Source organism: Aspergillus bombycis (assembly GCF_001792695.1).
Source record: "Aspergillus bombycis strain NRRL26010 chromosome Unknown contig00147, whole genome shotgun sequence".
Lineage (NCBI taxonomy): Eukaryota > Fungi > Ascomycota > Eurotiomycetes > Eurotiales > Aspergillaceae > Aspergillus > Aspergillus bombycis.
The window spans coordinates 27,416-46,402 of NW_019170149.1; the positions used below are offsets into that span (position 1 = coordinate 27,416).

The 18,987-nt window shown below is 46.8% G+C and overlaps 7 protein-coding genes across 7 annotated transcripts; 3 read left to right on the forward strand and 4 right to left on the reverse strand.

Moving 5' to 3' along the window:
* Positions 1-2,912: 2,912 nt before the first annotated feature.
* On the forward strand, positions 2,913-3,309 carry ABOM_010602 (uncharacterized protein; the record flags this gene model as incomplete). Its single annotated transcript, XM_022537730.1, has 3 exons — positions 2,913-3,052; positions 3,118-3,150; positions 3,216-3,309. The coding sequence occupies 3 exons, from the start codon at positions 2,913-2,915 to the stop codon at positions 3,307-3,309; spliced, it is 267 nt and encodes an 88-aa protein (XP_022384075.1).
* Positions 3,310-3,448: 139 nt separating this feature from the next.
* Positions 3,449-6,369, reverse strand: ABOM_010603 (GPI ethanolamine phosphate transferase 3; the record flags this gene model as incomplete). The annotated part of the gene is made up of 2 exons (XM_022537731.1): positions 3,449-6,242; positions 6,302-6,369. 2 exons carry the CDS (start codon positions 6,367-6,369, stop codon positions 3,449-3,451), a joined length of 2,862 nt encoding a protein of 953 aa, XP_022384076.1.
* Positions 6,370-8,600: 2,231 nt separating this feature from the next.
* On the forward strand, positions 8,601-9,762 carry ABOM_010604 (magnesium transporter CorA family protein; the record flags this gene model as incomplete). The annotated part of the gene is made up of 2 exons (XM_022537732.1): positions 8,601-9,124; positions 9,177-9,762. 2 exons carry the CDS (start codon positions 8,601-8,603, stop codon positions 9,760-9,762), a joined length of 1,110 nt encoding a protein of 369 aa, XP_022384077.1.
* A 423-nt stretch (positions 9,763-10,185) lies between these two features.
* ABOM_010605 (HAD family hydrolase) lies at positions 10,186-11,038 on the forward strand (the record flags this gene model as incomplete). Its single annotated transcript, XM_022537733.1, has 2 exons — positions 10,186-10,239; positions 10,301-11,038. 2 exons carry the CDS (start codon positions 10,186-10,188, stop codon positions 11,036-11,038), a joined length of 792 nt encoding a protein of 263 aa, XP_022384078.1.
* A 711-nt stretch (positions 11,039-11,749) lies between these two features.
* ABOM_010606 (carbon-nitrogen hydrolase family protein) lies at positions 11,750-12,894 on the reverse strand (the record flags this gene model as incomplete). Its single annotated transcript, XM_022537734.1, has 4 exons — positions 11,750-11,965; positions 12,036-12,443; positions 12,505-12,688; positions 12,740-12,894. 4 exons carry the CDS (start codon positions 12,892-12,894, stop codon positions 11,750-11,752), a joined length of 963 nt encoding a protein of 320 aa, XP_022384079.1.
* A 1,383-nt stretch (positions 12,895-14,277) lies between these two features.
* On the reverse strand, positions 14,278-15,078 carry ABOM_010607 (maltose permease; the record flags this gene model as incomplete). The annotated part of the gene is made up of 1 exon (XM_022537735.1): positions 14,278-15,078. One exon carries the CDS (start codon positions 15,076-15,078, stop codon positions 14,278-14,280), a length of 801 nt encoding a protein of 266 aa, XP_022384080.1.
* A 1,538-nt stretch (positions 15,079-16,616) lies between these two features.
* ABOM_010608 (uncharacterized protein) lies at positions 16,617-16,992 on the reverse strand (the record flags this gene model as incomplete). Its single annotated transcript, XM_022537736.1, has 2 exons — positions 16,617-16,822; positions 16,878-16,992. The coding sequence occupies 2 exons, from the start codon at positions 16,990-16,992 to the stop codon at positions 16,617-16,619; spliced, it is 321 nt and encodes a 106-aa protein (XP_022384071.1).
* Between the last annotated feature and the right edge of the window lie 1,995 nt (positions 16,993-18,987).

Sequence of the window (18,987 nt, forward strand, 5' to 3'; positions counted from 1 at the left end):
GATCGCGAACTGTTCCATTTAATAATGAATTACCTGCTGTCTGGACACAGCCCTCTATAGCAGAATTTATGCTCAGTAACCATCCTAGTTTCACTTGAAAAGGCCATGCATGAGCCAAGGATCAAATAAAAGCTCTTTTGCGGTGGCTCTTTCTTCTGGTAGCCAACATAACATTCGTTGGAGAAAGCGTAGAAAGTCACCCTTTTCATCACCTTGCAGTCTTTCTTCCAAAATCTCGAGGTTGTAATCTGGAACAGGAGTTGGGCCTTTCCATTTACCTGAAATAGAAAAATCAAGAATTGTCAGTGCCAAAGTTATATCCACATGTATATAATTATTCGTCGGAAAGGGCTGCACAAACCATTTTCATCCCAAAAGCGGAGACTCCGTTCGCTGCGAGCAGATAAATGATACAATCCTCAAGGGTCTTCCGTGGCACAGGCGCTTCAAAGTCTGATTGCTCGAAGTCGCATAGAATTGAGTGGCCCTTGATGCTGAGGAGAATATTATTTGGTTGGAGATCTATACTATCAGTTTTTACCTCCTATTCACCCTAACGCGGTGAGGGCTTTATTGAAGAACTGGTACCAACCGATATGTATTATCCGTGCGTCTGTGGGGAGGAAATCTAGAGCAGCAAGTATATTCCGGATAGTAGTTCTCACCATGGCGCTGCTCATAACCCTATCCGGCAGCAGCCGGGTGAGCTGGTCGAGGCTAATCCCAAGAGGTGGATGCACTAGACAAGTATGAACACTTTCTCTACCTGGACTCTGGGCCTGAAAGATTTCAATCAACGGTCGCGGGCATGATTGACCCGCGTGGCTGGACTGGATAGTACTTAAATGATTGTATATTTCACTCTCTCGGGTCACCGTCATTGACGCCGTGTAAACCTTTAAAGCTACGTAACGGTGGTCCCTGCATCAGACGGCAACATCGATTTCTTGGAAGATTTATGCGTTAGATGCCTCAATGGTGACTGGAGGAGAGAGAATCAACAAAGGATCTGTTATCGGATCCTTGCCTGAGGTCACTGTAACATGAACCGGCATTTTCCTATTTTCTCTTCTTTTTTGGGGGGGATCGGGGAGAGCGAGTCTAGATGCGGCCCATCTATGGTGTGAGATTTCAGCCATTGCAAAGCGAAGGATAGGTAGCGTTGCTATTGTGTTCTGGAAATGACCTCCGGATCATGATAGAATATACAGCAGTGACTTTTCCTACTGAATAGAAATGCAACTGAACCTATAACTATCTTAGGGAGAATCGGAGTCTGCGTCCGAAATGTGATTGACATGCAGTAGGCTGTGTGGATGCCACTTCTAGCTCGTTTTAGGGTACACCAGAAGTGTGGGGTATGGGAGTAAACCGAACTCTGTGCTTGAAATCCGAGGGCCGTGATTGAACGCTGTGAGCGAACAAGGCTGACATCAACGTTGTGAGACATAGAGGTGCCACAATCCAGTGAGATGATACAACCATAATTCGGATTGTCACCAGGGGCGTTTATCCCATTGGGTAACATTTGTGCCACAACGTTGGGTTCGTCTCACTATAGGGGAAGGAACCAGTAGAAAATTCTCCGCGCATGATGTTAGATTCAACTACAGTCCAGGGTCTTCATGAAGTGGCTGTGGTTCTTCGCTTTTCATTCGAGTCCATTCTTGATCGTCGGCTTTCCTATGTGGGGTTAACAAATTATCATCCGTTGAATGGGCCTAATCATGAATACTACTGTACTATTCTCCTGAAATTATATAATGATACAACTTCTTGCCCCACAAAGAGGAATATATATACGATATTGTCACACCTTGGCTTTTATCATATGATATGTAATCGTAAACCCATGGCGGCATATACCGTCCGAAGGTAGTATCCGCCGTCATCTCGTACGAGCAAGCATTCAGAGTGAGCCCTTTGTACACCACCGAGGGGCGGATGTAGACAAGTGAAAGGGTTCTTTTCACCTAGTGAAAGAACCATTACGACCATGAAAAGGCGATCGCTTGTGGAAGTATCAAACAAACAGTAGTCTGTAATCCCTAAGGGCTCTGTCACCTCCGGGAAGTGTACCAGCTGTAAGTCTACTATGCCTTACACTATCTGGACCAAGAGTAGAAGTAAACATTGTGGGAAAATAGCGGCGTCCACCCAAGGACCAGCTGCATTGCAAGCGAGTCGAAGTTGCCTGGTCATTCTTGGTGTCTATCAAAAGTGCCCAAGGCTCGATAGAAGAGATGGTGATGCTACCCGTATTTTGACGGTGAACCCCGATGCTCCTCGAACCGGTGACACATCGTTCAATGTCGACGAGTCGATGGCGTGGGCCGATGGAGAGACACTTTGAAACTTTTGGAGTGATGAATCAGATCATCGGGTTACCCCGACCATTTTGCTGCAGTATGAAACACAGTTGAACGAAACTTGAACTGCTATAGATCCAGCCGCCGTTCGTCCTAGCTCATACCGTAGAAAGCCTCTCCAGAAATACATTTAATGCTGAGGCGGGGGAAACTGTGACATGTGATGCCACTTACTACTGATATCATTCCGTATTGGCTCGGAGGTATTGTGATTGGAGGCTACCAGGAGGACAGGCTGCACAACGATGGCTATGGACGACCTAGGCTATCCGGAGAGTATTGTCTCTTACCAATAAATTGACATAGATGCTTGCGAGCATTAAGTTGCATTTGATATGCCACAGTGTCAGCTTATATGTTACATTCACACTTTCGCTTCTCCGCACTTCCTCCTGCCTGGGTATGGGAAGTCTTCAGACCTTGACTATAAATATGGGGGTTCATGTCTCTTCTAGACATCTTGTATCAATCTAACCACCGAGACCTCAAGGCAAGATCTACCAGCCATTGGAAGAATTTATTGATTCATCTTCTGTCTTCAAAATGAAGTTATACATACCCTTGACACTTCTTTTTGCAGCCCTGGCTATTGCTGCTCCTGCAGAGACGGAGACGGATGATTCTGTTTTGGCGGACACTGAAGCTGCCCCGGCGCTTTGCCGCGACATCACTCGATACAATAAGTGTCTAAAGGTAGAGAAACCTCCCGTAGCCTTGCGGCCTGGATCGTACTAACGGCAATTGATAGTCTTGCGGACGCCATAATGAAAAATGCCGTCGCGTGAGTTGAATCGATTCTTGATAGTTGGAGCGCAAATCACTGACTAGGTGCTTTTTCTCGAGCAGGCATGCTACACACACTGGTGCTAGCCAACCAGCTTTTATGCGCCGCTTCCTGGATGAGTATTTTGGGTTAGATTGGGCAGACCATTTTATCTGACTCAACTGCTACAAGAATGGCTCTCCATTTTCAACAATCAGAGAGTCATTGCGAGATATGCGCTTCTGTCGGGAATGACTGATGACCAGGTGTCATCCGACATGACTCTTTGTTTTATTGCTTTGGAAATCCTATCATCTTATTTAGTATTCATGGCAGTGATCAATGAAATTATCATCGCGATAACATCGATGATCAGCAGTAGGGCCCCGGCCATCAAGAATCGAGGGCAGAATATAGCAAAGAGCATTAGGTGGCGTCGTAGGATAATAGCCCACACTGCTGTTGACAATGCCCATACCGAGTAAACCAAAACGTGGATTGTCAATGACTTGGCTACATGATTAATTCCCTGGAAGTGTCCATCTTGTGCTATGATCAGAGGAATCGAAAATGCAGCGACAATTGGGCCAGCAAATGTGTTTAGGGTAACAAGCAGCGGGGACCAAGGGTAGTGAAGACCCTGGGCTGGGATATAAGCAGCTTCCCATTGGATGCTGGAGATGGTTGCGTTATGGCCGGTGGTAAAGAAGTGGAGGGTCCCTAAAAGTGCAGCAATTGTAGGTCCGATAGTATAGTTGCGAGTTTGGTTGAGGAGCTTGCGTAGGCTCAGGATCTGGAAATATAGTATGGACAAGGAACCACCTCCCATCGGACCACTCACCAAAATGCTGGCCACCAAGACAGATGTAGTCATGATCATATTATATTGGACAAGAGTCATGGCCGTAGTCCATTTTGAAGTGAGAGCCATTCCACTGCCAGCAATTGCAATGACCAAAGTGGACCGGGAAAAGAAAATGCGAAGCCCCTGAGACAATATGTTGAAGTATCTGGCTTCAAGCCAACCATTTTTATTGGCAGAATCGAGGGTCCAATAAACAGCATTGAAGGAAAGTGCCATTGGCATTCCAATGTGACACCATGTCGAGAACCCCCGGTTTTGGGATATCAAATCTGAACCAAAGGCTATTCGAGTGACAATTGGAATGAGTAGGGCTATGAGATACGGGATGAGCAGTCTCCAGCCCATGGTGTTACCCAGGCGATGGTAAGTCGTCACGCAGAATGGAAGTTGCTCTTCCCGACAATAACGACTTAGTGACACCACCCTGACCAGGACCATGAATGAGACGGAGAGCAGTGCCCCTAGTGTACTCTTTCTTCTGTCAAAGGTCCTATGTGACATCCAAATGGTACATATGCCAAATGTTGCGAGGAAGGTTAGTACAATCTGATCTTCCCATACGGTGTATGAATTGGACGCAAACCCAATAGAGAGTAGAATAGTAAATGTAATCGCCATTGTATCCAAGAAGGTCGGTATCTGAGATTCCATCAGTGCCCGGATCATCCCAATCAGATGAAATCGACAGGTGAATAGCATGAGGCTACTCATCGTAGCCCCCAGGATCAGTCCATCCGTCATGCGAGGTTTCTCTGGCTCTGATACAGCAATATGGATTAAATAAGTGGCTATGGACGTTGCAGCCCCTATCGTGATTGTACTGGAAGAAGCCCTAGGGACGGAATTGCGTTGGTCCCACGCGTAGACACGAAGTAACAGTGCAACCGCTCCAAATGACAGGACTACCAACCCCTCTACCATGTTAGCCATGTTGAACTGTGCCCATATGCGTTTGTAATGCTCCAGGATCTTTCCTTGGTAGTCGCACAATTCGTGGTATAAGGTCTTCAGAGACTCTTTGTCCTCAAAATCAAGCCCTTGCCAAGGGGCACTATGAGGGAAGCTAGTATGATTGTGCACTACAGCATGCCGTACATTCTCTTTTCTTATCGAGTATTCTCGGTGGAATCGTTCGATTTGTGCAAACGATAGCATGTATGAACGCACCAGTTGCCCCCAGTTATCTCCGGCTGCTCCAAGGAAAGCCTCTTTAATAGGACTCCCCAGGCTATTGAAGGGAATGGGAATTCCCAGAAGGAGCGACAAGGTCGGTACAAGATCTATTTGATAGACGGCTGATTTTTTAAGATACGAGGCCGGCTCCTGTGGATGCACCAGTAAATGACCAAAATGATTGCGCCGAGTATACATCCACAACGCCGCCTGTACCTCATTCTCTGTTTCACCGCCATGGTTTCCATGTTCATCCATTCCATGATCACCCAGAACGACAAGTAACGTGTTTTCATCGATAGAGTTGACAACCTCTGCTATAACGCGGTCCATTTCCTTCAATTTATTAGACATTTCAGGGTGTGCGGGGCCGAATCGATGACCGACGTGATCGACACCTAAAAAGTGGCCAAAGATCACATCCCATTCATCTTGACGATGGTTTATCAGTGGTAGAAGGTGTGTTTCCACGCCCTGGTCGACTGTGTGGAGGTCGGCAACGAGGAAGGAATCGTAGGCTCTAGATAGATTGGATAGGAAATGATTCGGAAATAGCTTTGTCCACGTATCGTCCCCAAGATGCACCAGCCTTTTCCCCGCTTTATGTAGTTGCGTCACGAAATTATCCTCTAAAAGTGCGGACCCGGCAAAATTGGCACCAGCCTCGATAAATGTTGGCAGTGTTCCTGTCGTCAGGCCCTTCAACCGCTGCAAGGTTGTTGTAGGCGGATCTGCAATGAAGGGGAAGAGAACTGCATTTTGGGGCTCTTGCGTTGCTTTCTCGTGTAGTATGGAGAGAGCATTATGGAAAGGCTGATAAAGGTTTTTTTCAGATAACTGTGGCGCAGGTGGCACCGTGAAGTCGTATCGTAGCGCATCGATAACCAGAATCACGGCTTTGTCGAAAGATCTGGGCATCCAGCATCCACTCTGAGTAGATTCAAGATGGGAGGACTCATATCTTGGGAATGCGGGCAGTAGAGGCCGGGTGCAGGTGCTAGAATGCTCCAGCACTCTCCGTGACAACAGGAAGCCCTTGGCGAAAAAATAGAGTCCCACTGCATGAACAAGCCTACAATGAGGCAATGAACAATTAGTAAAATGTCGAGTCGAGCTATCGACAATGCTTACAGCATCCAAGCAAAAAGTCCAGGAGAGGCCCATCGGGCACCCCTGGTCGCTATTCTGCTCGCTTCCATGATACTGAGCAGTGAGTCAGGCACTTGGACAAGGGTGAAGTCTGACGATGTACAGCGATTTTTCTTGAGTGCTCCTGATAGAAATTAGTTGTGTGTGAAGTGCCCAGGAGATGTCAAGCTACGCGCGTCGCCTATCATTCTGCCCAATTCAGCCGCCTGGCAGCCATCAAGGTGACACAAACATGTCTATCATGATAATCTCCTACTAAGGGTGATTTCACGATTAACGTCGGGTATGCTGGCAGCGTGGAAAGCATATAGCCAGCAGGATACGGATTCCTTGACACATTCGTACACAACAGAGCGAAGAGATTATGTGGGTCCAGCAGATTCTCTGACTTAATGATAAATACCCTGCATTGCCACGAAAGTTCGAAAAATGTACAACATCATTAAATATGACAAGGACTCAGTCAAATGCAAGCTCGAAAGAGCGCGCTGGGCGCTCGTCGAACGTCCGTTTCTGATTTTGAGCCACCATCCCGCATACCTCCTGTGCCTAGTTAGCGAGCATGTCTCCTTGCTAGGGGAATATCAGCTCATACTTGTCATCTCCGAACGAAGTTACTTTAAGGTCCCAGCCGCAGATCGCGCAAGTGACAGCCTTCTACACCCAATACCGGATTTTTGTCACAAACACGTTGCTTTTTTGCATCGTGGGCTCGGGGGGTCTTGATCCAGGGCTCAACCAGCTAACCACAATCGATCCAACAAATACTTGCCTTGGACACGTGTCGGTCAGAAAAATGGAGGAGCTTTGCTCCTCGAGAGCTCTCTCGGAGTCTCGCGCTTCAGGGTTATTTTCCAGGTGATCAAGATGCTGATTTAAATGGAATTTCCCGGTGAAACTCAAAGGTGACAGCTGGATTAAAATAAGAACCAAGCTCAATACACAACCATCGAAGTTAAGCCAGTAGACCAATGGTATAGCGATGTGACACAGGGTCTGAAAGAAGAGCTTGTCCATGGATCATTAACAATCCTCAGTGAGCCTCGCAAACGTACATCTATTGGAAAGGGTCTAGTATAAATACTACGGGGCTTGTGGTGTCTAAATCTAAATTGAGAACACAGTTATATTAGGTTCGGTTGAAGGGAGGAAACCTTGTATTGCTCTCGGCCCATCCATGATATCTCTACTGGTACTAGTAGACATGATTAGTTCTAAGGTATAACTTAACTTGTGAAACCAAAATCAACAATATCAAGTTCTAGCATTAGCTTGGTTACAAAATCTTCGAGGAACAAGCCTCTATGTCTTCCAAGCAGTATGCTACCCCAAGGTCCCCCTTACTTCAACTAGGCATCGACATTCTTGGTCTCCACAGCCAAGCAGCACTACAGAGTTTTACACTTTTTCTATCCATGCACGATGTCTGTCCTCCAACTCAGCAACGAACAACGAATTAAGCATGCAATACATCTGATTCGTGTACTACTCTGTACAGAGTACTTCGCATATTCCACTTGACTCCGGTTCACCCATTACCTGGTGCACTGTGTACACTCAGCCCTATAAGGCAGATTAAATGACCCACTTGGTTACCCCAAACGGGGGAGACGGAGTCTTCCCGAGTCCCGAATGTCACCTCGCTTTGCTGGATTAAAATTGTATGCCGGGATCCTTCGTAGGCAACCACATTGTGATGTTCTGATCTGATGAAACGAAGATTCGATATATAATATTATACGCGGAAACTTGATATTCTGGAGGATGGAATGTGAACAGCAGCAAATTTTACCATCATTCCTTGTAGTTAATCAATGATGTGGCAATGTACCCGAGCAAAAAAAATCAACTGTAATCGAGGATGTCATGAATGCCATGAAAAACCAAGTCGGAAGTTCGGATTCCTGCATGTAACCACACTTCACACGGCTCCATTTTTTTCTTCCCCTGTACTTTTAGGGCCATTTTCTTCCCTGTCATTTCCCAACCCTTTATTTTCCTTCTCCCCCCCCCTTCTCAGTGTAGGATTCTACCAGTGCTAAACATACACCATTAGCCTTGATGAAATTGTTGCGTATCCAGCATTCCTACATGAAAATCTTTGCAATATTGTCTTCGGTTCCACCTCAAACCTATTCGATGTCTGTCAGTTTTCGATGGGTTAACTTTGCTGCACCTTCGCTGTTGTCCCCAGCTGTACCGGGCCCGACAGATAATTCCTAGATGAGTATCGAAGTATGATTAAAGCGTCATCAAGAGAGCATCGCTTCGAGTTTTGAAAATGCATTCCGAGAAGGTTCCACGGTTCAGCTATTTCTCCTCGCAGACTCAAGAGGTCATTTCCTCTTCCAACTGGGCGGATATCTTCTCCGACCAGTTCATCAAGCACTTGCAGGAGAGCGAAAGGACCAAGGGGGATGTCTGGTGGCTGGACATTAGCGATGCTACCGAGCAGGATGTCGACTTCGTATCTCAGGTGCTGTCGATCCATCCTTTGACGGCAGAGGATGTCACTATGCGCGAGCCACGAGAGAAGGTCGAGGTCTTTCGGAACTACTATCTAATCTCGTTTCAGACGTTGGTGAACTTTGCCGTTGAAAAGGAAGAGAACGATACACCTAAGTCTCCGGCAAGCATTGTCTCATCAACACCTTCCTCTGCAGGGTGCTACATCCTCGTCTTCAAGAATGGGGCGGTGACCTTCTCGCCTAGCGGGAATGGACACATAACCCGGGTGAGAGATCGAATCCGCCGACACCCCGATCCAGCCATCTTGTCGGGTGATTGGGTCTGTTATGCGCTAATGTATGTCTCATGCTTTCCATGAACTCGATATGTCCCTAACACTGTTGCACAGAGACGATATCATCGACAGCTTCGAACCGTACCTGCAAGCCATTGAACGTGAGTCCGAATCCATCGAGGATGAAGTCTTTATCGCTCGTGTAGACGACGTTAGATCCCTCATCCCTCGTGCCGAAAATCTCCGCAAAAAGGTCACGTATCTTATCCGCGCTCTGAGCGGCAAAGTGGACGTCCTGAATGGCTTCGTCAAGCGGTGCCAGGCCAAAGACAAACAGCCCGTCTTCCCCGATGGTGATCTAATCATGTATCTGGGCGACGTGCAGGACCATCTCGTAACCACTATGTCGAGTCTGTCGCACTTTGATGAGATCGTCGGTCGATCGCAGTCAAACTGCCTCGCGCAGATCAGTGCCAATAACCTACGCCTGAGTCTGAACATCAACGAAGTCCTCAGCAAGGTGACTGTCCTGGCCACAATCTTCGTTCCTCTGCACATGGTGACGGGTCTTTTTGGAATGAACGTTACTGTCCCTGGTCAGGATGTGCCTGGACTGGCATGGTTTTTTGGGATTGTGGGTTGCTTTATCGCATTCATCGTCGTGTGTTGCACTATTGCTACTAGATTTAAACTGTTGTGAATACATTCATGTTTTGTCTGATGACCGAAAGCATCATACTCTACACTGTTGCTATGGTAGCCAGAGTGTTGGATAATGAAGCAAATTAGTACTTCATATCTGCCGCGAGACTGTAATAAAATTACTAGGAAGTGCAACCTGTATGACTAAACATTTAATTGAATCCAAGTACACGGAAATTATAATTGTTGTGTTAGTGGATATAGTAGCTCTTCCTCGGTCTTTGATCCTTGGCCGATAAGAAACTCAATCTAACCTCGGCAATCTAATCAGTGCATCAGCCAAACCCAATGATTCTCCGCATACACGTTACAAATCCCATCCCCGGCGATTGACTCCTACTCTTACAGCAAAAGCCTTCGCGAAAGAAAATTAGTCACACAAACATACCAGCCATACGCGTCTTTCCACCAGCGAAGCACCATGGCAGAAACCACACAGCCCGCAGGGTTACTTTTCGACATTGGCGGAGTCTGCGTACGCCCTCTATACCAACCGCGAAAGACGAACGAGCCCCATCACTGACAGATTAAACCAGGTCGTCTCCCCATTCCAAGCTATCCTCGACTATGAGATCGCCAACAAAATCCCCCCCGGGTGGGTAAACTTCAGTATCTCGCGATCTTCGCCCAACGGCAGCTGGCACCGCCTAGAACGCGGCGAAATCAAACTCGACGCCGACTTCTTCAAAGCATTCAATAAAGACCTCAGCAACCCAGATCTATGGAAGAAATTCCACGAAACGCTTCGGAAAAAGCAGTCTACTACCGGTGTTCCGTCACCACTGCCCCCACTCCCGCAGCTGGACGCGGAGTTCCTTTTCTGGGAAATGATGCGGGTATCCCGGACGCCGGACCCTTACATGGCGCCTGCGTTGAAGAAATTAAAGGCCTCGGGGAAATTTATTCTGGGCGCGCTGTCGAATACGGTGGTTTTTCCCGATGGGCATCCGTACAATGCAGACGAAAGTGGCGTCAAGGGGCAGTTTGATTTCTTCATCTCGTCGGCGCATACGGGGCTGAGGAAACCGGATCCGAAGATCTATGAATTTGCGATTCGGGAGATGAACCGGTTGGCGCGGGAGAAGGGGTTGAGGGAGGTTGGTGCGTCGGACATTGTTTTCTTTGATGATATCGGGGAGAATCTGAAGGGCGGTAAGAAAGCCGGGATGAGGACGGTGAAGGTGAATCTGGGACGGACCCAGGACGCTGTCAAGGAGTTGGAGAAGATTACGGGGCTTTCATTGTTGGAGGCATCGGATCGTGCGAGATTGTAGTTGGAAGAGCATCGCGAGAGGAATTTCCTTCTCCTCCTCTGTAGATAAATATAGAGACCTAATCAGAATCGAATGTTAAGCAGTGAAAAGCAATGAAGATTACATGTTCAGGTTTGATGTCCTGTTGTACACTTAACTAAGCTGCCCGCCAAGCCACTAAACTCATAGAGAAAGTCAAGAACGCGGGCCTATAACTAGTAGCGGCCACTCCGCATTCCCTTCAATTAATCGAGGGCAAAAGCATATCACAAAGCCTCTAGATTTACGATCAAAGTCCGCTTCACAAGCAGTAAAATCATGCATCACCGCGATATAGAATTTCAGCTAGTCTAAATAGTTTCTGGCCCCAAATTCATTTTATAATTTCTTTTCGCGAGAACCCCTTGTTCGGAAGGTATAAATAAGTACACCAGATTTTTGATCAGTTTACGCTATATTCAAAGAAGCTGCCATTCATCGATACTAGTTATTACTTCCGCCACTACTGTCCCTCGATGTGAGATAATAAACTTAGGAGCAAGCTAATATGGCCGAATATACCAAAGGAGCCGTATGCCTTCCAGTGTGAAAAGATACAAGGCTCGAATGAAGGGTAAAGGATAGATTGATATAGGGATTGTGAATTGAAAGAAAAAGACAACTAGATGAGAACCCTACTCCAATCATATCGATATGCTACCGAATCTGTTCACAAATTATCCCGTAATTTGTTCAGTCGTGGTGCACTACTTCGGCCTTCACCGAATTCACCCTGAGGCTCAGCAGATCTGGACGAGAGTAATGTCCAACTGGGTCGCACAGACTCTTCGCCGCATGGATCATCTCCAAGTCGATTACAGCTGTCAAGATCCCTTCTTCTCCACGTGGTAAAGGCTCGGCCAATGGCCGGCCATCAGGGCCAAAGATCATGGCCACACCACCATCATCCTAGTAATCACAACCTGTTAGCACATACCTCGTTCCACCGGCACGCAATTACGACGCAAGACCTTCATACCTCATGGAAGATTCCCTTATCCTTAAGTCCCATCATCTCGTGCTTCTCTTTACTCAGAATCGCCGTGGAGCATAGTACAAATGTTTGGCCCTCTAGCGCCACCATCTGACTGATCCGTAGGCAAGCCTCGCTAGTACACCCGTACGGGTAGGGAACTTCAAGCTTCTCAACCGATGGGCAAGACGGCCATCCCGCGACATGGATCTGGACACCCTGTGAATATTCGTAGTACCGCAACAGGGGCTGCAGGTTCTCCCAGCAGTTCAGACCGCCGATTCTTCCAAAGGGCGAGTCGACCACGCACTTGAGTGAGTCGCCTTGCCCGTCACCCCACAGACAACGCTCAACATACGTGGGCTTGATCTTGCGGCGGTTATGGAGGATCTCGCCAGTAAAGCTAATGAAAGCCTTATCAGGGGGACAGCTATTTAGCACGGTACGCAATACAGTTGTCTGATTGGTGCTTTACCTGCGAGATATAGATGCTTCCACTTGCGTCGTCTTTCTCGCTGTAGCCTAGGACCACGAATATCGAATACTCCTTACAGGCGGCTTGGATGCGACGCATATGTGTGGAATCCTTGGGGAGAGAGTGTGCAATGTACTTTGCACAGAATTCGGATGATTCGAATGCATTTTTTGCCCAGATTGGCCTCATCCATAAGAATTAGCTCACCCTGTGCAGTGATATAGGGACATCGTACCAGGGATACCCGCCGACCCAAACCTCGGGAAAGGCTAAGACTTTCACGCCTTTTGTGGCGGCCTGCCGGATAATGTCTATGGTCTTGTTGATGGAACCGTCGAGGTTGAGGAAAACCGGTTCGGCTTGTACTGTGCCGACGCAAACAGGAGCCATATTTGAGTAATTTGGTGATTGATTGAATAGCAAGATTTATGTCAGCCTGAAAGGCATGGTAGGTGTCAGTTCCTTTTTCAACGGCCAGATCATAGATGCATGATATAGCAGTGCCCGAAGCAAATCCCGACGGTCTTCTAGAGTGCGGATATAAGATGGGGTTCTGGTAAGAAACATAATTCCGAACCCCGCTCACTTGCCAAAGGCTAATAGCCTTTAGCTTTCAAGGCGCTATTCCTACTAGTAGTAGAACCGTCAATGCAAAACAGTTTATCTTTTAGTGTAGTGGGTACTCTTTCCGCTTCCGCTTTCTTTCCGCACATGGTCAAGGACCTTAGCCGAATCAAATCTCATAATAGTTGGGCTGCAGATATTGGATGGAGCCCACGAGTGAAACGCATATGACTACGAACGCTACCATTATCTTCATAGGGCGGGTTCAACCGACTTCTGAATTCTCTCCATGGGTGCACTGAACGTCCGGTATTTGCGGCTGTGAGACTGATATCGACTTAGGTATCTCGGAAGCCCGTTACGGTACAGACTTCTTGACGCTCTGACATTAGAAAGAAGAAAATAAGTATATATAGCTATGATATACCAGAATATCTTTGCTATATCTAAGTCCAGTACAGTTATTATTTTTGTCGATTTTTTTCAAGTCCGCTGTCAAGTGGTAGCCAGTTCTTGCTCCCGCTGAACTTCCTGGATAGTTCAGCTAAACAGGATTAATGGATAGCCTGGGTTACGACTTGAGGGGAACACGGAATGCTGGCGGGAATGGGGTCCGGTCAGAAGAAAGAAATGGGCGGAATTCGGATATGATCCCTCCCTGGCGATGAGCGACCTTCATCATGTACAAACTTTAAATTGACGCCGAGGTTTTGACCACGCCGAAGAGGTTTCGTCGTTTGGGACATCTCAATGAACGAAGAACACAACCAACCTGATCACCAAAATCCGTCCGTTCCCACAACAGACAGACTGACACCCTCAGAAAGGAAGGCAACAATCGTGTTTACTTTTTCTGGGGAAAGATTACCACTTGTACACTGTGTGCCGGGTGCCCTGTCCTGCATGGCGTACGTGATTTAAGCGAGGAGATACTCGTTTGCATGCATATATATACCTCGAAAGCATCTCATCGGGGGCTACCACTTGCGCCCTCACGCAAATTCAATCCATACTGCATGAAGAACCCGGCATCCTTACAAACCAACATTAGTCTAGAACTATCATCCATGGAAACGATATCTACGATTGTTTATACTGCGGTAAGTCTTTCCCAATTCATGGCAGTGTTAAGAGATATATGATTGTAAACAGAGTCAAATGCTCAACTAGATATTTGAAGGCGAGATCACAAAGCACAATTTGCTAACTTCAAAGGTGCTGGATACACGACGCAAGCACTGCGGTAGTCAGTATCAAGTCGGCCTCTGGAGCGACTGGTGGGCGGCCGAAAACAGCGAGAAAGGGAAGAATAAGTGATGGACCGGTAAGGTCTTGGGGCGTAACTTCGATAGACTGGGCACAGTATGCATATTGACTACCCGGCTGCTGCTGAATTCGGGGTGGCATGGGATATGGCACTTGCTGTTGAAGCTGTTGAATACCTCCCCTTGTAAGTGGCCTAGGAGTCGGAGGCGCCAACTGCCACTTCTCAATCAGCATAACCGGCTGCCGCACACGTTTCCGGATACAGATAACAAGAACAATACGCACATCCCCCCTTGAATGGTTGAACCACCAGAGTGTGTCTTCCCTAAGCTTGGGGAGTGATTCAGATACCCCAGTCTCGATGACGAGAGTCGGGAACGGACAGACACCTGTTGCCAATGTGCCCACAGGTTGCCGAGCCGGTGGCAGGAATCCCTGGTCACCTTCCTTACTTTTACTACCGCCAGTGTCTTGGTACCTCGTTGCAGCCACCCAGTATTGGTCTTCAATCCCCATGCGCAACATGAGAAAGCTGATCTTTGTCTTCACTCGGTCCGTCGTGATTTCATGTCCAAGGCCGGGGACTTTAATAATCCCAGTGCTGCCATCGTGCTCAAACCTGAAGGAAATCCCATCGCGCGACCTTTCATCGCCTAGTCGCTGGATTGCACTGCGTGATAGCCCCAAAACAACAATCCACTGGTTTCCTTCTCCGCGATGTTCAACTAGCTGTTCGTAGACCATGTTTATTGCCGTTGATAGTCGTCTCCAGTTAGAAAAAGTCTCCGTGCGACAGTTACGGGGCAGACCAGATAAAGGGCGATGTATGCTCATCGTGCTAACAGGTTCTGTAGCGGAGGTCGACGAAACGACCGACTCACAATCAGTAGCTAGGAGTGAGGTCATAGTCAGTAATTTATATGAGAACGTCACAATAACTAAAAGAAAATGTGAGGTGGAAAATTAAGGCGAAAGTAAGCCGAACGCAAGAATAATAAGGCGAGCTGATTCGAGGTCATGGTAGAGAAGGATCAGGGAGATCAATGCTACAGAGATATGATCAATACTAAGTCAATTTGCAGTATTCACTTACAATGGTATGAAGAATGGATGTATTCCCTACGTTCCCATGTCTGCATTGACAAGTGAAAAATTGTTACAGATCAAGACGGCATATCTATCATATTATCGGAGTATGACCCAATCATTAGCAATGGTGAACCTTATCTAAAAGTGTCCCCATGTTTGTAACAGATTGGATTCGCACTATCTTTTAGAAGGGAAAAGGGTCCGTGGTCACTCAATCTCGTTCAAATAGAGGTTCTATGATATAACTGGATTCACGCCCAACTGTATGACCATTGAAGCTATTCAAATCCCGGGTGTCATAATACTGGGCCAATCTCCTCGTAACCAAAGCGACGATGAACACGAAGAAACGGGGATAGGGCTTCTGAATAACTGCCTCCTGTTGTATGAGGTGAGAGGGAATACGCATCGCTCGCTCATTTAACCGCAGGTGGACAGTCTCCAGACCCTTGGACGGTAGTTAGGTATATGCCACACGGGCTAAGTGCAACAACGGCTTTATATACACGCCGTGTCTTTCTACAATCTCTATGGTAATTAGCCTGGTCGACTATAAAACACAAAGCATGGAAATGAGTTTGTTTCCGCGATATGAGTATCTGAAAGGATCTTGGCTAGCATCTGCTTACTATTCCTTCACTCCAAACTCAAGTCTCCGCTCCACCTACGTACAGTTGTAAATAAATATATCAGGTCATTTCGAGATACAGACATCCCCAATAAGCCTGAGTAGTCTTAATATCGCGAGAAATGTAGCAACGGCACGTCAGGATCACAGAGTGAACCAATCTTGGCGGCGCACCCCCATTTATGCATGGACAAGCTAAGGGCCCCGCTATATATGTTCATCTCATCCACTTGAGTCCACTGAACTGAAAATGCAACGATGTGGCTTCCCTGAGCAAGGAACTGTGGTGAACCAATCAATTGCATAGATCCATTACAAGGGTCGTGTCACTGCAGATGGTGCGATGGGCTTGACTTTCAGTACTACGTGTGTGCTACGGGTTGGATATGCAATGGAAGAAGCTTCTTGTGGTTTGTAACGACAGACGAAATGTTTAGATAACATGGTGATGGACCTCCTCATGTAACCACTCGGACAGAAATACATCTTTGCGTCAGCATAGCCCACCCTGTCTCTCGGCAATATTTGAATCTCCTGCTATCTGAGCGGGCTTTCCCAGGAATATCTAACAGTGATCACTGTTCCCAGAACCCCCATCCTGGCAACCACCATCACAGTAGGTCGAGAACGAAATATCGCCATTGCCACCGCCGTTGCAATGGAAGAGAGATTCGCGAAAATGAAGATCATCAGTGGGTTGGTTTGCGGCCTGCAAAGCCACAGCAATTTGAGAGTCGTAATTTCCTGACACGAAGAACCACGTTAGGAGACCTGATGACTCGTAAAAAAAGAGGACTGAGTTTCTTTTAGAGGTAAAGCGACGTACCAATGCTAGTGAGGACAAAGCCACAGTAGTTGAGGCCAGTCTTGCAATTCTTTGCGGCAGCCAAAGGGGCAAGCGAAGCCAAGACGGCTACAGAGAGAGCGGCAAGTTGAACCATGGTGGCAGAGAGATTGGGTTTTGTTTGAAAGTGATAAATATAGTAGGAGATGATTGTGATATAGGAATGCCTTGCGAGCTTAGTGAATTTCATCAGAACAACGAGATTTTCCCAAGTATTTATATTCGAAGATATCGCTCCGCCCACCCCATCCTGAGACCACCCCAATAATTTTCGTGCCTTCTTTCTCTTTCTTGATGGATCAATTCTTGAGCCTTTCTGTCTCGGGCTCCACGGTGGGCGCCTGAATTATCAAAGCATGTATCATATGGTGTCCGAAAGGAGAGAACCCTTGGACGATCTAGCTCACCTTGCATTGTTGGAGTACTTCCATGACACCTCTTGCAAAGGCCGATTGGGATTTGCTACAATGAGGTCTAACAATATCCGGAAACCCCTAGCTACCTGGTAACCCTATTGGGTGTCTATCATACGGAGTAGAGTCTCCTGAGCCTTGTAGTGTATATCACCCAGGTATGATTATCATAGTAGGACTCCATAATGGGGCTGGCAGGAAACTCTGGATTCCGGGATGTCCGCATTGGGAAGGATACGAAGCAAACAAGCGTCTCCGCTATAATAGTGGCAGTGCTTGGCATTCATATTCGTGATCTGACCAGTAGTAGAAATAGCGCACCAGGAACTACCGACGCTTGTTTGGCAAGAATCTCAGCCTTGCATCTTAGATACCAGAATAGGATTAGTTCGCAGGGTCCACTATAATCTTACATACATTGGTGTCGGCTCCTGAAAAAGATATGGAGATGCTTGACTACAAGTGACAGTGGATTTGAGCTTTTTCTCCATTCATAAGAAATAGGCAGAGGGACAAGTAGGCAATGGAAGCTATCGTATTCATCGTGTTGTTTTGTCAGAGGTCTTTTGGGACGATATGACTACTACGCTGAATTGAACTTAAAGCCGACCTTATTTCGAGCTCGTCTTAATCGTGGGTCAGCGTGACGGTTGTAGAAACATCAATAGAGCAGGTTTCAACTTTGGAGATAGTCGCAGTAAAGAGTAGTTTATGATAGCACATCTACCGGACCAGTAGCACCTGTTAGTTGCGTGTCACGCAGCCTCATCTATATTGCGGAGCCAATAAAAATAGTACAATACCTCTGACCCCTGAGAGAAGAGTCCCAATAAGCGCCAATGGCACAGCCGGAATGACAGACAACCCCGGTCGGTCAGCAGCAGGATGGTGCAGATCTGCAAAAGAGTATGTAATATACTGCACTTTCCAAAGGGCACCCGGAGGATTGGTAGTTGGGCAGGACGCCACCAGGGAATAAATCCCTCCTATTGTATGTTCTATATCGAGAGTATCCCCGTAGACTATCTATCACAATGGGCTTTACGGCGAGCCACAAAAATAGCCTAATCAATGCTTCAGGAACAATTGGAAAATATGAAGACAGTGGAACCAGTTTTGGGAAGAACCTTTTGGTACTATAAGAGAACAGAAGCATAGTTTTACACATAAGAATAATCATTCACATTGTTACTTAGCGAAGAGGTAACTGCACTTTTATACTATAGACACTGAAACAGCACTAGCAGCAGTTACAAAACGCAACCTCTTGTAGTATTTTATCTTTCTCCCTCCTGTTCATGCCGATACTCTCAGCGTTTTTGAAAACTTTTGAAACGTTTTCCAACGAGTCCTCTAGTAGATAAAGCAGCTTCTTCCAGTTCTAGGCCGGAGATATTATATGCTTAGCGTGTCCTTAGGGTTGAGAACGAAATCAGAAACTACCATTGCCTAATATATACTGTATACAGACTTCTATATCGCTTGACTGAGTTCGGTATAAGAGGCCAACCTATCTCCAAGTACTTCACAATACCTCGGCAACAGTGTCCTGAAGGCATACTTTGCTAGTCTCTTGCTGTTAGTCTGACTCTTTCTATTCTCACTGGGAGTTCTATCACCAGCCTCCATTATTGGACACTGTACTCCTTTGATACTTCTCATTGTAACATTAACACCAA